Here is a 20,496-nt window from a genome sequence, read left to right on the forward strand (position 1 = left end):
TGGGAGATTTTTACCTGCGTGAAATGTCGCGAATATTTACCGATGAGATCTACACCGTGGTAGTAATGAGGATATAAAAAAATAGGAGTCATTTTTTTTAAAAAAAGGAATCCTCGACCGTAACAGGACTCGAACCTGCAATCTTCGGATCCGAAGTCCGACGCCTTATCCATTAGGCCATACGGTCTTATGAGGATTGGATTCATAGAAATTTTTTATATTCTTTGTTTACTTCTAATTCACTTATAGAGTGACTAGCTTTATTTACATGCTATCGGCTATGGTGGACGAAAACTTGACTAGCATTATTTTACAAACTTGCGCAGGGATATTTTATTATTTTACAGTCATCACCTCTATGAAAATGGTTTACAAAAGAATCCCATATGAAATAACATTTCTGTCCTTTATCTCTTACGAGTAATCAGTAACAACAAGAAACAAGTGTGCGGTACTCGTAACAATTTCTACCAAGTCATCCAGATTTCATTATTATTTTGTTTTGTTTGCTAGCTATAATTTTTCAGAAGGCGGAAATTACTTCTTAGATGATGGCTTGAACCATTTTGGCATATGAGATTTCCCTGAGCTTGTAGAATCCTGGCTGCTCGGTCCAGGTGTGGGTTCTGATGCTCTTGATATTTTTCCCAGACTCTTGGGTTGCTCTTGTTGTGCCCCAATGACATCAAGCATTTTCTCATCTTTCGATTCACCTGAATCTTCTCTTTTCATCTCCATTCTGAAGGTACATTTTTAATCGTTGATATGGTTTATAAATAAGACATGAGCAATACAATCTTTTTGGTCTTGATACGAGATGGTAGCTTACCTAGACTTTATCGCCTGAATACCAGCAGCCCTGGGGTCGGTGAGTTTGTTCAGTAAAACTGATGTTAATACCGAATCACCTGAGTAATAGATAATGGCAGATGGTACCAAATTAGCATCGATCAATCGAGCATCAGGGTTTAGCACAGTGCGGGGAGGGGTTGTGTCTGTTGGAGACAGAGAATTCATAATAAGTATGGATGCGACTAAATACATCGATGAATGATATGGGGCAAAAAATATATTAAATCACTAACAGAGAGTAAAATTTGCATTCGGATCAGCCAAGTAGTTTTTGACAAAATCCCGGATACTTTGAACTGTTTCAAGCGGCCCAAATAAACCTTGGAGAACAAGTTGATCTGGAAATTGAATTCTGATAACCGTCCGTTTATATTTATGCAAATGATGCAGAACTCTTTTATTTTCATCTAGCTCCCTCTGAGCTGAAGTCAGAAGAGGAGCTTCGTCTAACTGCGCTCGTAGACGAGCAGCATCTTTTAGCAAATGTCGAGCATCATCCACTGTAAGTTCAAAGAAATTATCTGGCAACTCGTCCCGAGGCAAAGCCTCTGCTCCAGCTTGGTTAAAGACTAATGCGTTTCTTTCTCCCAACTGAAATAGCCATCGATTGGTAAACTTATAATGTGATGCTGAGACATGAATCCCAATTAAAACTAGTTGTCGTACTTACAAATTCAACTTTCATCTCGGGAATGTTGCTCTCTGTAACTTCCATTGGCGTTTCAGTTTCCTCATTCTTGAGGGATTCTGATTTTTTTGGAATCTTAGATTTAGATTCAAGATCACATGTTGGTTCAGGCTTATTTTTTTCTAATATCGAGGCCGGTGTACCCGACTTATTTTCCGTTTCTGACTTTAAGGCTGTAATTGGATCCAAAGTTTTCAATGTTCCTCCAGCCTGACGATTCGGTGCAGCCATACGTAGTGCTAAGTCAATGCTCTCCTGCGTTGGTCTTGCAGCTAAAGGAGCTGACACATGTGCTTGTGTTTTAGGTTGTTCGGGATCACGATGAATCAACCTCAACATTGCTCTGCCACAATTCAGTCCTAAGGATCTCAAAGTCGTTTTTTCCAATGACTCCAATCCAGAGATCTGAGGAGTTTAACGGATGCCTAATGTATTAGAAGGAATTGTGAAACGGCATGAATAAGTAAGTACCTCACGATGCATGTAGATGAGAACTACATCGGGTAGTAATTGGTCTGGACATAATTTTTTTAAGACATCAGTCAGAGAAGCACTAGGTAAAAATTCCCCAGTTACTCGTTCCCCACTCTCCGTTTGAATTCCAATAGTGACGTTTGATTCGAGTCTCTGTTTCGTACAGGCAATCATCTCGAGTTGAGCGTTGTTTGGCAATCCGGTAAACCGAAAGATGGAATTGGCATCCAAAACGCGATTGTAATGCCTTAAAAAATTAGAAAATTTGTTAAAACAGAGCGATGAAGTTGTGCATAATCGTGACATCATAATCGGTCTATTCTTATGGCAATTTAGGCTGACATTTGAGTTTACATACTTAACGTCGTAGTTTGCGGTATCGTAGCCATGCTTCTTACATACTTCTTCCAGAACCTACAGTAAGATTGTCACTATTATCAGATTGCAGATTAAATTCAATAACAAGAGTTCGGTATCGTTTTGACAATACCTGCAAAATCGTTGTATTAGGTGTAACTTTAACATTTTGTCGGCGACCGTTCGGCGTGAGCACGATGACACTCTTATTTGCCGCCATTGCTGGTTTTACTTGAAAAAAAAACTACATTTGTGTCAAAATGCACATAACCCCCTCGCGTGCGCTACCCATCCCCGACTTTGGAACAGCTGATATAATGACCTTACTCTCGCGCATGACGTTGGAGTTGACATTCGCCGCGCTCGGGTCAAAAAAGAGAATAGTCTTTCTAATATCGGCTTCAGGATCCTAGCTAAGCGGGGTGGAGTTCAAAATACAAGGGAGAAAATAGTAGAAGATAATTATCAGTCAATCAATCGAACATCATCGGGGTAATTTGATCATAGGTATGTATAAGTGATCTCGACGTAAACAGATTCCTTGTGTACATGTTTCGGCCTCAGGATATTAGTAATCAAGCACCGCTATATCCGAGGCATTGGAAAATATCATCATCCGTTTATTCTATTCTATTATAGCAACTATTTCGAGTGTTTTTGCTCGTGGGGAAGACTTTTTATACATTATCCGGAATCAAGTCTGCATCAAGTACCTGTAACGCTACATTGAATCAGTAACAACAATCGCATTGATCAATTTTGATTGGTCGATTAGTTTGCTGGAAATGGCCGCGAGGTTCTCTACTATGCGGCTCCTGATTGGCTCGTATCGTTAGCTATATATACTGAACGCTGGTGGACCGGAGACATTTGGTCGTCGAGCTTCGAATTGTCTACTTCGTCTCCACGCAACTCGGTCTCAATTCAACTACGGATTATAATATGTGATTATAAAGCTTGTGATGAATCAGTTTGATAATTCTACGAATAATTCCACCTCGTCCGAAAGCGACGCTGCTTAATTAAACAAAATAAACATCGTGATACTTCGCATCAGTTAGTGAAGTACTCGCCCTTGCGCGCTCTCCAACCTGGCCTCTGATTGGCCCGGCACCACCGACGTTGTTTGTTGTATTAATGGAGCATCTGCGCAGCGACGCCATTACCTCGCTGAACTTCGAATCCTCTGCTTCGTCTCCAAGTAAGTCATTGCTCATTTAATTATACGCTATAAAATCGGATTCTGAAACTCCAGTGCATATGAATATCGTGGATGTTCGCTTATCGGATATTGAAAGTCAGTTGAGATCATAACTTATTCGAGTTTTTCTACAAACGGAATTTCGTGCTGCATGACACTCAAGTGCCTTGCATTCAAACCCGCTCCATGAGAAATGAATTATATCGTGTTTTCTTATTTCGATTTTGGGTAGACGTTCTTTTATATCAAAGCGTTGGTTTTCTTATTTGTTGACGTCTATTATTCAGTTATTCACCTTCATTCGAAGTTTACTGCGTGTTGGGGGTTAAGTAGAGGTGAAACTGTTGTTTTATGATCACTTGCTTGGCGATTAGAATACGGTGGTGTGATTTTTTCGTAAATATGATCTCATTGCAGTACGATTTATACTTTGATTTATATTTGATTTGGAACTACAATACTTATTCGTGTATTATTATGCATTTACAGAGCTCAGATCCTGCAACACTAAAATTGCATATACAAATCTGTGCAGCTAATGCTACTCGGGTGTAGAAAACAGTCAAGTATATATAATCCCCAACTTCTTCGTACGGATCTTTGTTCACCAGGAAATAGGAAGAAAAAAATGGTGAGTTCGGATTAAAGTGTCTATCGGATTAATCTCTCTAAATCCCTATTTTCATATCGTCTGTGTACTTAAAATCCACTATATCAAAGATGTTTGTATTCTGTGTTACAGACAAACATTTTTCCTGGATGCGATGAAGTCTTCTCGCATGTTTGATCTTCTACAATTAATATAAAGTGGTAATTATAATTTTTTACAATCATTTATTTCCTTCAATTCACAAAATTTTTGATTCTCATTATTCATGGTTCATCCTTTTAATTTCTACAGCATCGTTCTTCGTGGGAGCATCTCTTCAACTCTCATCGTACCATCTTTACTACATTCAACCTACAAAGATCATCCTTTTCATTTCTACAGCATCGTTCTTCGTGGGAGCATCTCTTCAACTCTCATCGTACCATCTTTACTACATTCAACCTACAAAGATTCAACCTACTACACAGCTTTAGCCATCAGGGAGGCAGAGACCTCCGGGTAAAATCCAAGACCCCTGAGCTTGGGAACCAGCTCAGGTCCGGTCTTGGTACTGGCAACGATGGTGAGCGGAGTTAAAGTTCCTCGATTTCTTTGCCAGCTCACGCGATAGTGTACACTGGCGTTGGAGTCGTTGTATTTTTAAATTTTTCAACATCCCACCTCCCCCTTTGATACATGGCGTGGCGGTACCCTGTATTTCAATTTTATTAGACCAGGTAATTGTAGGGTCTGTTGTTGTTGAGCATAGCGCACCTGCACCCTGTAGCGTCAAACATATAAAACTCTTCATTTAAATTGATCAGTCAAAAGATCAATGAATTAGGCAGTCGGTCAATTATTAATTCATCAACCGTAAGATCGGTGAAGAAATCAATTAATGATTTGGTCACCTTATTAATTAATTAATCAATTATTTGAGTAATCAGTCAACCATTAGTTCAGCATATATGAACTATTCAAATAAATCACATCTTTGATAAATTTGAGTGCAAGAGTGTGCAGCTCATAGGCAACGGTAAAGGCCGTCGTTCAATCGACTCTCGCGTTTTATAAATTCTCTATAATTTTCGGTGACCGATCTCGTTTGCGTCGATCACTGATCGGTAATAAAATTTTGTCGTGCGAATGATGGTCATTACCATAGATTCAGCTTTTTCAGGTACATCAGGAATTGACTTGGATAGCTTCCGCGAAAAGTCAGAATTCATTTAGTCTCAATTTAATGATCAGCCATCAGCTGAATCAATTTTGAATTTGCTCTCTATATCTTTTTGTCTGTTTGCATGTTTAAAATTTCAATTCTTTCAACTCAATTTTGATCAAACTTGAACCCGTCTTTAGGTACCGATAAGTAAATTCACTAGAACTATAACAGGATGTCTAATCATTTCAGGAATTTTCTTCCCTTACACACAATTTTCAGCCCTTAACTTTTTCTTGCTTAATGAATATTATATGAGATTAATTAATCTCATTTTCTTACTGATGATATTTACTCAAGAGTAAATTTGCTAAATTCATTTAAAGATCATTGATGTTTTTTAAATTTCGGCCAGAAAACAAACACACCTTTTTTCAAAATTTAAATAAATCACGGCTTCGGCCGGGGCATGGGCAGCCTTTATATTTTTACACACACAACAGGTCAACAGTAAGTTTTTTGAACGAGATACCACGGCAATGAATGTGAGATGTGAGTGAGACGAAATTCTCGGTGCGCCGGCGCAAGTATGAATTGGGGTTTTCGTCAGTAAAATCATTTCTTGGATAATTATAGGTGAAAGGCAGGTATAGGTAAATTCATGCATCGCGAGGGCATTTATAAGCAGTGTGTATGTGAATAATAGTTTTAACCGTTGGGTGGGGCGAGGGCTTTTGCGAATGGGGTACGCGAGGAATCGGAAGCGCAACTTTTCCATCCACAGCAATTCCAAGTGATCAATTGAGTAGAGTTTATCAAATTCCGTTAATTAATCTTATGTAACATTTAACTCCATATTTTTCAAATAATTCTTTTTATGTGATCTTTTAGGTCTCTTTGCTGAGATCTGATAGACACTTTTCCTTTCCAACTAAATGAATTAAAATAGATTGAGTTTCTTGCTTCCCTGTAATATTTGCGGTCACTTGGAATGGGCAAAATGCGTCCGCTTTGCTCTCCGTACCAGCCGTGGTGCATGGAAGTGAGGTGGACGTTGAGCTCGAAGACGTCGCGTCGAAGAGGATCGCCGACCGTCACGCCATAAATATATGTGTTTTGTAAACCTATCTCATCTCCTTCCCTTCTGCAAATTCGAATAGAAGAATGCAATAAAAAATTGCATATCTTCGATTCTTATGAGCAGAAATATTCCGAATCTGACGCTGCTCGCGCGGGCATAGCGCGAGGAGGAGGAACCGCATGATTATTTGTGTTTACTTTATTTGTTTTGTACCGTCCCTATGGGTCCTAAGGATTTATTTAAAACAATAACTAGCGTGACTTGCCATCTTGCAAGGCGCTTTAAAAACTTGACGGATATTGGTGGTGGGAACATGTATTTCTTTCAGGAAATTAAAGTTATATTAAGGCCCAAGTTTCGTCGCTGCTGCTCGTATGCGCACGAACTTGGAGATAAATAAATCTATGGCAACGCTTCATGCGTTTTAAACCAAAAAACCGAACTATTGTAAGGAATCAAGTACTATCGCACCTGTTTGTGCCTGGTACTTGACTTCCACGGAATTATTTGTAACATACTAATCAAAGTCTTACTTTTCAGATTATTAATATTAATATTAATACAATTTTCTCACAGGTTCTAATCAATATTTCTTATTTTCAGATCTAATACTAATCTAAATTTTCTTACAGATGTTAGGGATTAGTTTTTAGTTTCATTGCTAATCAGATTTTGTTCACAGGCTGTCCCTGGCTACTAATTATACGGTTTGCTTTCTGATTTTAGGAATCCGAAGTCGCTGAGAATTCTTCAAATTTTTCTTTTTCAGATCCTCCGTCTCGAAACTAATCAGATTTTGTTCACAGGCTGTCCCTGGCTACTAATTATGCAGTTTGCTTTCTGATTTCAGAAATCTGAACCCTTACAAAAGTTTTTTGAGTTAAACAATTTGGAAGTGATACAAACATTTATTGGGACACAAAAAACAAACCAATTGTTAAATTATCAGATAGCATTCATCGGCTGAAGATCCTCCACCTTTTTACCTTTCAGATTCTTAGTTCTAACTCTAATAATCAGATGTTGTTCACAGGCTGTCCCTGGCTACTAATTATGCAGTTTGCTTTCTGATTTTAGGAATCCGAAGTCGCTGAGAATTCTTCAAATGTTTCTTTTTCAGATCCTCCGTCTCGAAACTAATCAGATTTTGTTCACAGGCTGTCCCTGGCTACTAATTATGCAGTTTGCTTTCTGATTCCAGAAATCTGAACCCTTACAGAAGTTTCTTGAGTCAAATTAATTGGAATTGATACAAATATTTATTGGGACACAAAAAAACAAACCAATTGTTATATTATCACATAGCATTCATCAGCTGAAGATCTTCCACCTTTTTACCTTTCAGATTCTTAGTTCTAACACTAATAATCAGATGTTGTTCACAGGCTGTCCCTGGCTACTAAATATTTCGTTTGCTTTCTGATTTTAGGAATCCATACTTTCAATGAGCTTTTTGGGTCCCTTCAAATTTTCAGTTTCAATACTAATCAGATGTTGTTCACAGGCTGTCTCTGGCTACTAAATATTCAGTTTGCTTTCTGATTTTAGGAATCCATACTTTCAATGAGCTTTTTGGGTCCCTTCAAATTTTCAGTTTCAATACTAATCAGATGTTGTTCACAGGCTGTCGCTGGCTACTAACGCGATTTATTTCATGTTACAGCAATCAGCATGATGTTGCATACCTTGTATTTCAACATCCAAATTTGGAAGATTTAGATGGATCCTTACTTCTTTGAAGCGTTTATTCTATAAATTCAGTAAAAACTTGAGTAACATTTTGATTTTCTGTTCCAGGAATTAAAAACGTCTTCAACCGCGGATCGGGATCTCTACAATTTGGCAGCCAAAATTATTTCAGTTAACATTGCTTGTTCTTTCTCTTTGCAGAAATTCAATCTAGTATAGTAACGATGTGTTGATTACTTGTTTATGTATTCCAGGTCTTATCTGCTATAAATTAATTGACAATTGCGTTTTTTATTTGCAGGAATTTCATCAAATATAATAATGACAGGTTGATTGCTTGCTTTTATGTTCCAGGTTTCACGTTTTATAAATTGATTAACAAACGATTTTTCTCTTTTCAGAAATCATATCAATGAACACACAAATTTTTTATTGCTTGATCTTATTTTTTATCTATGATAATAATGTTTAGTAATAAGATGATTGATAATAATGATGTGCATTATCCATTTGTCTGTTCTGTTTCATGTTTTATGTTTGATGTTTCATGTTTCATGTGGTACCATGTCTTGTGGGTTTTTATGTTTCATGTGAACGTGCGTGTTGTCATGTGCAAGTTTCACTGTCCATTTATACCACATATGCTACTTTTCATTCGTGTCAAACACATAAATCATTTCCATGTGATTTAGGATGCAATTTCTATGTCTAGAATTAATATTTTATCGTCTCGAAGAATATATTTTTCTCTTTTTTCTATTTCTCATGTCTTTGCAGGTTTCATCCCACCAGACCGGCCCATGAAGGGGGCCAACGATAGTGGTTTGCATAGGGCTTAACGGCGATCGTTACACTTAAAAAAAAATCGAAACGAGCCGAGGACGCTACCTCATTTAAGGTGGTTTGGAAACGCGTCATTTCAGGTGTTTCTCTAGTTTTGGATCCTGTGGCCCTACAAATTTTATCTCATTGTGGAAACTGAATTTTTATTTATTTGTGACTGAACAATGTACATTTGAACTTTACAGAATAATTATCTTGGTATCTTGGACGTATAGCAGAGAGGAAAAAATTTATCCACGCAACGTTGGCTCTGATTATACGAAGATTGTTTCGGTATGTTGTTAAAGAGTTTAGTCAATTGTTCATTTACACACTTGACCTAATCTTACATTTTATATATTGTAGATTTGGAAGCATCCGATAGATTCAAGCAAAATCAAGAACGTCCTGGGCTCGCGCTCAAACCGGTTGATTTATTGATGATCGCTTTAACTGCAGTCGGTACACGCTACCCCTACTGGCCGAAGGTTTCATCCCCTTACCCACAGACTTGTACTGTCGATTGACTTGTAGGTAACTGTTAATTTATATTTAATTCGTAGTTAGATAATTATGCGCCAAAGTTCTGTAATATCATTAGTTGATAATCCGAGTATCTAAATTGTCCGTTGTTCTCGAGTATCCCGGCTACCCATTAGTTAGTTAAAAATTATCCCGCGAGGTGTGTAAGAAGCATTTAATTTTAATCATAAATGCGCGGCTGGTGGGTGCGTGTGAAGTCGAGTTTGCTAGTGTCGCTGGTGAGATAGTTTACTTTCAAAAATAGGTGGTTTCGTCGGGTTTGGTAGAGAAAAAATGCCTTAAAATGTGGTAAAATAAATGTTGAGTTTTGATGAAATTAAAAAAGCGAAAGAGTTGGTGCGTGCAGTGCGTTAGTATGCCCGCCAAGGTCTCAAAAAAGGTTGTTGGGATGATCATACGAAGTCGGAAATCCATCATGAAGGACGGCGTGATCACGGTATTTAAAATATTTATTTACATCTGTTCGATACGATGAGTAATATGAAACGTCTAACCACGTTAATGCGCCTGGAACGATTCCTCATAACCTATCACATCTGTGAAAAAATGAGTTTATGATAATTACATAAATTTATCTGTTGAAAACCCTTTGACGGATACAGGGTGAGGTGAGCGCCCAGTTCATCAGTAAAATAATGAACAATTCCTTATCATATTTGGTCAAACATTTTTCAAGTGTCATTGTCCGTGATTCTTATCTGGATATCAATATGTATAACCAACCAAACAGAATTCGAGCTCACGAACCATTCGTATCTTCGTAATCCTATGAAAACCTGTTGCGATGAAAATCACCTAAAGCGATAACGTTGGAAATCCTCATAACCTTGCAGCGGTGACGTTACAGCCAATCGTTTACTCAATTTCTGGGAAATTTCGTTGCATCAATTTATCAACCTTGAAACTTGTTATTTAAACTACTCAGGACTAATTGCTTATCATAATCATTCTGTCATGAGCGTAAAGAGTTGCAATCCTTATCTCTGTCTTCTTCGGTGTTTTTTTTCTATCTTCTTTCTTTTTCCATGTTCATCTCTTTCGACGTTCATCATCCCTGAGAACATTAAAACGACGAGAGTATGGCGTCGTCATCGTACCATCATTTACATCGTCTCTTCTTTCGCCTCTCATGTTGTCGGAGATAGAAACGCATACATGTAAACGAAATTTCCAAGTACACAAGAATCTCAAGCTGAGAGAGGATATCGTGCGCGTGCGAAAAACCCCGACGTCGGGGGGCTTTGCGGTGGATTGAATATGGTGGCAAGGGATGCGGAGGGAGGGGTTCAGGATTTTTGTATCTGTATGGGTATGCTTCTGCCTATTCCTATACTGCGGTAGTGGTGCTCTTGCGTAAAATTTTACCAATATTTCGCCCCAAAATCGAAACTTAATACTTAGAAATGTTGAAATTAGTCGGTCACTCTTTGCACGGGATTCGTTGACGCCGTGTTAAATGGTCTGACGTCAAACTGACAGATGTCAGTTTAAAATACGTCGGTGATCTGAGCCTAAAAACTGCTGGCTCAACAGCAAAATCTGTGACCCTCGCGTAGTTCAGTGATCGTGACATAATAAATCCTGTGAACGGATAAATCCAAGATTTATAGTTGTTTACGTTTTAAGAAACTATTGTCCAATGATCTTACGCTATTCCAATTTAATTTTGTTATTACTTTCCCTGTGTAACAACGGTTTCATTATTTAAGTCTCATAAAATTCATAGGTAACTAACTAGAGTTTAACAGACTATTATCAGCCAACACGCTGCCAATGTATATTAATAGAAATCCTTTCCTCTGCCTCCATGTACTACAAGTGTGTTGAACTATAAAGTTAATCGATGGATTATCTCCATATTCTAAATATGAATATTAACCAAGCGGTAGCGTAGCCGTCGATATACCGACCCCTCTTGTAACAGCCATGCAATTGATATCCATCCAGGAAAAATTTATTATTCATTAACACTCGGTGAGGTTTGCCTACAGTTTGTAAATAGAGACTCTGATATGCAGCTTTGTGGCACAGATGTGGTTACACTATCTCGCCTCTTCTAGATTGTAATCTAATGCTACAAGTAGCAAGCTTCTCAAACTTATTAAATAGTTATCATCTATGACTACATTTATCTATAGTCGGAAGCTTATTTTGAAGGAACGTTTGCTAGCTTGGTTATATGATTCATCATTATATCCTAAAATTATGATTTGGATATCGTCGAACTTAAGTTACTAGTCATTGCTAATCATGGTCATCATTCAATGGAATTTAACGTCAAATCGATTAGAGATACCTGAGACTACGCCACATTTGCCAAATCCATATCTAACATTTGTATTTAACTTCTATTTAACTGACAAACTTGTCGTAGCATTGGCATGCTCTCGAGGCACGGAGGAGACATGATCCCCACATTTATTACGGTAATGAATATATCAAGTAATTAGAAGCACTATGTTTTTTTATTTTTATTTTTCATTTCAATCATACATTTTACCCGATAACAACATGAACCTTGATGGAAAATTCAAGCATCAGACGATACATGTTATAAATAAGTGAAATAAATATGAGGTTATTTGAAGATGAGCTTGAATTTTAGTAATGAGCTTGTATCGCGTAACAGGTATATTTTACACAGTCAATAGACGGCGTAACTAAACTTATTTATTACCACAAGCAGTGCGCGACAGCTTGACAGTTCTGACGTATGTACTTAAAACAGATATAATATTGTTGATACAAGCGTAAAAGCTTCGGCTCAACAAAGATGAACAGATGTACGTAGTAAGGATATAGAGGCCCAGGGGCCTATAGGGGCAATGCCCCCTGGCGCAGAAGGGGGCTCGGAGGGCCCTTCGTGTTCCCAAGCCCACAATGGCCAGGAACATGCGCTGACCAAACCACCACCTTTGTTATCACCGATTCAACGATGCTACAGACACCTCAAGGTCAGCTGGTAATATTAGTTTGCACAGCTACGAAGCATGTAACATGAACTCAGTTGTTACAATATTTAAACCGAATGGTTCAGAGCCTTCAGATTCAAAATGAGATACTCGAAACGACTGGTTGTACATATTTTTAACAGGTCTTAAGCAGAGGTCAACGCGATTGACTATATTGATTAGAGTGTATTAAGGGAAATGAGGAGGGCCTCCATCAATTTCGCAATTAAAAATCTGGCAATTCATTGTTTTCAGAGTTCAGGAGTTGGAGAAGCCAGCGTCTATCATGCCCTGGTAGTTATATTCCTAGAGTTCTTTGCCTGGGGTCTTCTCACGATGCCCATCATCGCCGTATTAAATGAGACATTCCCAGACCACACTTTTTTGATGAACGGTCTCATAATGGGTATCAAAGGAATATTATCCTTCCTCTCTGCTCCGTTGATCGGAGCATTATCAGACGTATGGGGAAGGAAATTCTTTCTACTGATCACAGTCGCTTTTACTTGCGCACCTATACCATTGATGAGTATAAACACCTGGTGGTTCTTTGCCATGATTTCAATCAGCGGAGTATTTGCATGTACCTTCTCTGTCGTATTTGCGTACGTAGCAGACGTCACCGAAGAAAGTCAACGATCTCTTGCTTATGGTCTGGTGAGTTTTTACCCTCTCACTTACGTAAAATCAGATATGAATCCATAAAATTTATAACTGATAATAGTCATCACTCTAAGTATTATTTTTAATCCAACAGTTTTGCAAGAATCGCGATAATTGCTACTATAAGCCCAATCTCTTCAGGCATTTGATTATTCAGCAGTAATATCCCAACATACCTTGAAGCTGACGTTCAATAACCCTATGTATAACCATGCGACAAATTCTCAATTTTTACAAAACAAAAACTATGTAGATTGGATAATGCAACAATGAATGTAACTTACTATCACCACATATTATTAACTATGCGGAACATGATGAGAAGTATGATTTTGATTTTTAGTAGTTATAGCGATATCAGCTCATCAAATTTTTACATTCATTTTCCAAATGGAGGCATACCAGAGCTCGACTTACCAAATTTAGGAGCTATCTTTGTGGCTTGTTTTTACATCTGAAAATAAATTTTTTGAGGTCCTTTTTTTTATCATTCTGATGTTTTAACAAAAAGCTTGCCAGATTGATAAGCAGCTAGAAACCTTTGTAATAGATTATTGTTGCATTAAAATGCCAAGATTCGCCATTTTTACTCAGATGACTAAGCTGAAAATATTTACTCTGTTAAGTAAACTGATCTACTGGTTCGCAGGTGTCTGCCACGTTTGCAGCAAGTATGGTAATCAGCCCAGCACTGGGCTCATACGCGATGGATGTTTACGGACAAAATTTGCCCGTTGCTCTAGCTACCGCCATTGCTATTCTAGATGTTTTCTTCATCTTAGTTGCCGTACCAGAGAGCTTACCAGAAAAAGCTCGTCCACCGGCTCCCATTTCCTGGGAACAGGCAGATCCTTTCGCCGCCTTAGGCAAGGTCAGCAACGGCCATACTCATTTTCTGACATTCTTAGTAACTGGGATTCAACATGTTTGAAATTTACCGAGGAAACCAAAACTGAACACCCTGTACAATTTAAGATTACCGTTTATTTTTTTTTCAGGTTGGAAAGGATCACACAATTTTGATGCTATGTGTCACCGTATTCCTGAGTTATTTGCCTGAAGCAGGCCAATATAGCTGTATATTTGTCTATCTTAAATTAGCAATGGGCTTTTCTGCCGCAATGGTTGCAGTATTTATAGCAGTCGTTGGAATCTTAAGCGTCGGTGCACAAATATTGCTTGGGCCTTTAATGAAGACCCTTGGTAGTAAACACACCATTATGTTGGGACTTTTGTTCGAAATGTTACAGCTGATGTGGTATGGATTTGGTTCACAGACCTGGTAATAAATCCTCCTATTCATTATCATCGGCCAGTTGGGAATCATTTGATGCACCGATTTGAGTTTAAATTTAATTTTTTTAGGATGATGTGGGCCGCCGGAGTCTTAGCATCTGTTTCAAGCATTACATATCCTGCAATTTCAGCATTTGTATCGATGCATTCTGATGCAGATAAACAAGGGCTTGTGCAAGGAATGGTCACTGGAATGCGAGGTCTTTGCAATGGACTTGGACCTGCCATGTTCGGTGTTATATTCTACCTCTTTCACGTCGATCTCAATGACGACTCTCTACCTCCTGTAGCCTTGTCTAAGGTAACCCTAAAGCCGCCGCTCTTGGTCGATAGTAATAGAACGACATCGACGAACGCTCATCTGGTTATACCACAGGTAAGTTTTTAACTTTGGAATAATTCTCATCTAATCTCTCGTCTGGTTATCGCTCGTGATTGTCTACTTAATGAATTTGATTGTTTGATCTCCCATTTTATTCAGCAAGTCATTTAGACGATAATTGACGAGAGGCTTGTGACACTTGTGAATTATTTTTTATAGCTTGTACCAGGGCCGCCGTTCGTTTTTGGAGCCTTTCTGGTAATATGTGCACTTCTTGTGGCAGCATTTATTCCAGAATCAGGTGTGACGACGCTAGGATCGACGCACTCCTCTGGTTCCCGGAGGCCCTCCGGTAAATACGCCTATCAAAAATGTACGTTATAAGTTTGAGGTTTATAAACCTCGTTAAAATACAACTACCGATGGATGCTTTCGGTCTTTGGATTCACGCGATATTACACGTTTGTCTTGATGGTGGTGGTGCTGGTGGTACGGATAATGGTGGTGGTTGCTGAACTTTACGCGCTTATTTCTGAATACAGTACAACATAATCTCCCTCCCATATTATTTCTTTCCTAAATATCGATTCATTCAATTTTGCATCGTGAGTGGCCATAATTAACGCTCAATTATTGCCTTGCTATTCGATGTACTTAGTAAACTTCCAATGTGTGTAAATAATATTTTTACAGCTTATGCTTTCACTCGTTCATTTCTTTTTTTTTTTTTTTCAAATACAGTAATTGTTTTAATTTTCATTGAAACTAAACATATTCTAGGCCTGTCGCTGGACGTACACTATGAGACGGAAAGGGTGGGTGGCGGTAGGGGGAAAGTCGGACCCTTGTCACCGCTGGTCGACAATTCAAATTCTGCCGCTCTATAACCAATCCCATATTTTAGACGAGCAGCGTTACATTATGAAGAACATCAATGATTATCTTGGGTGTGTTTCTTTAATAAAATTGAAACTCACTCCTCGATTCATGTTGTACCCCTCTATGCAACCCGTTGAAAAAAAAGAAATATATATATATACATACATAAATATATATATTAGACGAATGGAAACTTATCTTCTTTTACTTCTATTTACTGTTTGCTTAGAAGGGTGACAATGTTAGTTTCTATGAATTTCATCTAGAACACATTTGGTTGTGAAATTCGGTATAAGCCAAGAATGTGGTTGAAAATAGAGTGATGGAAGCCAATTAATTAAACCATAGATTATAGAGATACGGATTTTATCATCACACTATTATGCTCAATGGCTATAAGATAATAACGTGCAAAGTTGATGTACGCAGTCTGATTTCTGTCAAACAAACACAAACAGCCAATTTATGTATGTGTACCTAATGTATTTGTCGGCAGATTTTTTACTGATCATTTTTATCCAAATGCATAATCTCAACTATGTCTGTTAAAATAAAATACTTGCGATGATGGGTTTGTTCATTAACAGGGCATGTTATTACTTATAGTAATTGTACAAAATGTCATATACTTATTTGGCAGGAATACTAGCTGACATTCAACGCTTATCCCTGATGCTATACGCTTAGCCATAAAAAGGAGAAACGAAAGAAAAAACACATTTTTCTTTTCTTTTCTATTCAGCTTGCCTAATGTGCAACACTGCAAAAGCATAATTGAAATTGCGATCAGCATTTTTTTTATAAGATACTAATTTACATATTTATTTACTACTTATCATCTACTCGGTGTTGTTCACTTTATTTCTTATTATCGAGAGCCTCAATAAACTCAAAACACTGCATTTTACGTTTGACATGAATAACATGCGGTAGCTATATTTTCACTTATCGCAACAAAATAAAGAATTCAAATAACCAATGAGTTGAAAAAAAAAAATATAAAATAAAAAATAAAATACAATTCTCAGAAATTAATCTTTCATTTGACTGGGTAGCTAGAATCATCTCTCACTATCCTTTTATCAAAAATATAATTGAATTGAATAATCATTGTTAGAAGCTCGCCTTCGTGTTACTTAATTGCAACCAAAAAAAGATCTACAAGTTTAGTTTTTTATTTTCTTGATTGAATTCAAGGGTTCTCAAACTATTCTGTGTATATTATTTCGTTTTCAGTGATTCCGGGATGACTAGCGTATCCAAAAACGGATAAATAAACGCTTCGGACTTTTCATGTGCACGATTGAGGGTACCTACTTTCAAAAATCATGTAACGAAGTAAATATGATGATATCAATTTTGCAATTTGACCAGAAGGCCCCTATGTTGATTGCAAAATATACAATGCGAAGAATTTTAGAAAGCAGTAACAGAGTTCAGTTTCACTAACTTTTTCAAACGCGCATAAACTGCCTGGTGCAAGAACCTTTACAATACTACACACTCTGATACGTGAATTTGATGCACTTATATTTTAATTAGCAGCGTTTGATGATAAATAAAATTTTAATAGCTGCGATTTGACCGGATATGTGCAGGTTCGATAAATATTTAATTTTTCTCACAAAAAACCATGATGAAAATGGAAATAGAGATTTTTTTTTCTTATCTAAAATATTTCAACTGCAAATACAAAAGTCACACTTGCGAAAACATTCGACTTTGGAAAAAAATCCTTCGTCGACTGTCTAAAATTATCTAAACTCTTCAGAACCTGAACATTCATAAATCTTAGTTTGATGATGATTCTTGCAGAGGCGATTTACGGTTTGTGCAAGAAGAAAGCATGATAAATAGTCCGTAGTATAGGGAAACAAAGCAAATAAAAACAAGACAAAAGTTGAAAAATAATAACAATAATAATAATAATAATAATGATAGTAAAGTTAATAACGATGGGGAAACTCATGAATGAGGAGGTACCTAACACGCCTCCCTCTAAAAGCCAAAGATTGAGTATTTAATGAAAAATTCGTGTTTAAAATATGCTACCAGGCAGGGCAGCGGTTCAAATTATAGAAAGAAAAGTGAATTGTAATTTAATGAAACAAAGATAGATAGTGCATGTTTGGAAGAATACTGTTACAACTATGAAAAAAAAAAAAAATAATCCATATCCGTATGTAAGTCGACAAGCATTGCCATTAGTTATCTAAAGTTGTATGAAAAGTTGATTTAAAGAGAAAAGAAAAAAAAAAGAAATAAATAAAACTGTTGCATAATTCAAAGGATAAAAAAAATTAATAACAATCTCCCACGTATTGTAATTTAGAAAAGAAAAAGTCACTACAATTTTTGAAGCCCAACTATCACGATTCTTGGCTTGAATGATCTGATATAATTGACCCACCTATTTTATTAGAATGAAAGATTTTCATTTACAATTCATAATATTATACAACGATATTTTGCATCGAGTTTCACGCTTTGTACAAATAATTGTTGTAGTTCTTGTTACGTATGATATTTTCAGTATGTTTGAGATCAGTAAAACAATTAGACGAGCAAAGATCTAATACTTTATTAAAAAAAATAATATAAAAAATCGACAAAAAAAATAAAATAAAATAAAAGCTTTGCAGTGCAAGTGCACAAAAGAACTTAATTTTTTTTTTTTTTTATCGGCAGTATTCTTAACAAATTTGCAAAATGTACAGTGTATTTGTTATCAGTTTTTGGTTTACATTTTTCCATAGAATCCTATTAATTTATGTTCAAGTAAACGGTACATTAAACGTACATAAATACACTACTGCACCATAGCTATGATAATATGGTTGAAAAAAAAAAGAAAAGAAAAACGAATGATTAATTTGAAATTAATATAAGTTATAGGTATAGGTTATATAGAGTATTAGCTTGTAATGAAGTTAAGTATATGTAAAATGTACGATAATGGATGCGTCAATAAAAATCAATTATTTTTAAGATGAAGTAAAAGATGATCATCGTGATGCTTTTGGTTCGAACTGTTGTGAGATTTGGATGGGATAAGATGGTAAGATGGATTGAATAGAGAACCTGTGATTTATTCCTAACCGATTTATCTTAACAATTTTTATAATATTTTTTTAATCTACAAAAATTTTCCATATATGTATAGTACATCGCTTATTAGAAACTGAAAATGAAATGTTTCAGGAAATGCCACCGATAAATGTGGCTATCACGTATTCTGTACTGAATTTACTCCGATTTGGGATATTGATGCCAGAGCAGATCCACTTTGCTGCCACAATTCTATTGCTTTATTTACGATCATCTCTGCGGTCTCTTCGGATATCTGAGAATTTGATGGTAGGCATTATAATTGTTACATTCTTTTATAATTCACGTGTTTCTTATACCCAAACTCATCACTTACATTGTTGATACAGTCGAGAATGTAGTCTATTCCTTCGCAACGCAACAAAGGACGTCTCAAAGTGGTCAGAGTTACGACTGCCACAAACGGTAAGATTTTATAAGATCCTGCTACTATTTTATCCCAGATTCTGAAAATTGGAAAAAAAATCTGATACTGCAATCTACTTTTATTTAAATTTGTTTTGGCTTTCCACTCACTTTGGTATTGAGCTGTCGCTGATAGTTCCTGCAAAACATGAGCAGAACCACGTTTCAAATGGTAAAAACTGCAAGGCGCCGATCTTCAGGAGATGTTTGTGGAGCTCTGGATCTTCTCTTTCCAATAATGAACAAGTGCATTCCTGTAATCTGCTCACATCCCCGTGAATCTTTTGGACGACGTCTAAAAAACTTCCCAGAACCCAGAAAGTGTCTACAGGCTCTAGATTCGCATCGATAATTTGTGTGACACTTTCTGCTAGTTGAGTCATAGCCCTGTCAAGAAAACAAGGAAAGAAAAACAATACCCAATAACAATCAGAAATTAGAACAGGTGACAAAACATAGGAAGTTCATGTAGTTATCCACTGTGAGTATGAAATTTGAACAACTTTAAGAATTAATTTACCTAAGCAATGGAGTCTCTAGCAAGGCATTCATGTCTAGGCTAATGCGCCCAGAGCGTAAAATCCACATTGTGAGAAAAAGTTGATGGGGTTTACTGGTTTCATCGACAGTCTTTATGGCGTACAGAGCTCGCCGTAGATCTTCGAATTCAGCTTTTCTCTGAGCTGTTACAAACTTGTGACTTTCGGTGTAAACAGGTATTACTCCCAGAATGATTTTCCATAGTAAATTCCGGTATATTGCTGGAACCGTAAACCTCAGGCAAAACTGTTTTAGTTTTGCCTTATCCAGTGGTCGTTCCTTCAGCAAAATCTCCAACGACTTTTTCTCCTCAACGCTGCGAAAGCCAACCTGTCATGCCATTGACCAATGGTTATTTCAGTATTCAACTAGCGATTATTCGTAATTTTATCGGTTATTGTTGCAGTCTTCAAACAAGGCATTGTTATCAGACTTTAAAAATTTAATGTTCTTTATAACCTTCTCATAATAGGATGACCGAAAATTCCGCTCATCTGTCATTTTCAGTTTTATTGAACTCCCTGATCTCTGTCATTTGTAACAGTAATTGTTTCCGTTCGCAATCTGAATAGATAATTAGAAATCCTTTGTAATTTACCCTGTAGCAACACTGGTAAGTTACACTTGTATTTTTTATCATTAGAATCTGTCATCTGTCATTTTCAGAGTTGATTTGTCGTGTGCAGTGACGGCAAGTAACGTCATCTGTTGTTTTTTGTAACTAAAAATATTGCAAGTTTGACGTTCTTCTATATCGACAAGTCAGGATTTGCCAGAGGTTTTGCGAATAAAGGGTGCATTCCGAAATATACTTGAAGTACGACAAGTTCGTGTCAAGGAGAGATAGATAGATGAGCAAATGAACGGGTGCGAG

The 20,496-nt window shown here is 36.9% G+C and overlaps 3 protein-coding genes and 1 non-coding gene across 11 annotated transcripts; 1 reads left to right on the forward strand and 3 right to left on the reverse strand.

Annotated features, from left to right (window-relative positions):
* Window positions 1-114: 114 nt before the first annotated feature.
* Window positions 115-187, reverse strand: Trnar-ucg. The gene has a single exon. It is a non-coding gene; the product is annotated as a tRNA-Arg (tRNA).
* Window positions 188-305: 118 nt separating this feature from the next.
* On the reverse strand, window positions 306-2,671 carry LOC105684277 (tether containing UBX domain for GLUT4). The gene is made up of 7 exons (XM_012397504.3): window positions 2,505-2,671; window positions 2,373-2,428; window positions 2,012-2,261; window positions 1,523-1,945; window positions 1,086-1,443; window positions 830-995; window positions 306-739 (listed from the first exon to the last, which is right to left on the reverse strand). The coding sequence occupies exons 1-7, from the start codon at window positions 2,589-2,591 to the stop codon at window positions 538-540; spliced, it is 1,542 nt and encodes a 513-aa protein (XP_012252927.2). The 5' UTR covers window positions 2,592-2,671; the 3' UTR covers window positions 306-537.
* Window positions 2,672-8,980: 6,309 nt separating this feature from the next.
* Window positions 8,981-18,563, forward strand: LOC105684316 (hippocampus abundant transcript 1 protein). 8 transcript variants are annotated; one of them, XM_048658630.1, is made up of 8 exons: window positions 8,981-9,209; window positions 9,282-9,449; window positions 12,665-13,066; window positions 13,722-13,943; window positions 14,071-14,354; window positions 14,438-14,744; window positions 14,910-15,063; window positions 15,471-18,563. In XM_048658630.1, exons 3-8 carry the CDS (start codon window positions 12,746-12,748, stop codon window positions 15,575-15,577), a joined length of 1,395 nt encoding a protein of 464 aa, XP_048514587.1. In that variant the 5' UTR covers window positions 8,981-9,209; window positions 9,282-9,449; window positions 12,665-12,745; the 3' UTR covers window positions 15,578-18,563. The 8 variants fall into 8 exon arrangements, 7 of the variants coding, with proteins under 7 accessions (XP_048514587.1, XP_048514586.1, XP_048514584.1 ...); XM_048658629.1 differs by having other exon boundaries at window positions 9,282-9,445; XR_007279463.1 differs by lacking the exons at window positions 8,981-9,209; window positions 9,282-9,449 and adding an exon at window positions 10,776-12,412 and having other exon boundaries at window positions 15,471-15,637; window positions 16,806-18,563.
* LOC105684318 (TBC1 domain family member 7) lies at window positions 17,702-20,409 on the reverse strand. The gene is made up of 5 exons (XM_012397595.3): window positions 20,082-20,409; window positions 19,603-19,952; window positions 19,194-19,469; window positions 18,994-19,123; window positions 17,702-18,912 (listed from the first exon to the last, which is right to left on the reverse strand). Exons 1-5 carry the CDS (start codon window positions 20,121-20,123, stop codon window positions 18,796-18,798), a joined length of 915 nt encoding a protein of 304 aa, XP_012253018.2. The 5' UTR covers window positions 20,124-20,409; the 3' UTR covers window positions 17,702-18,795.
* Window positions 20,410-20,496: the final 87 nt, after the last annotated feature.

Source organism: Athalia rosae, chromosome 7 (genome assembly GCF_917208135.1).
Source record: "Athalia rosae chromosome 7, iyAthRosa1.1, whole genome shotgun sequence".
In the NCBI taxonomy this organism is placed as follows: Eukaryota; Metazoa; Arthropoda; class Insecta; order Hymenoptera; family Athaliidae; genus Athalia; species Athalia rosae.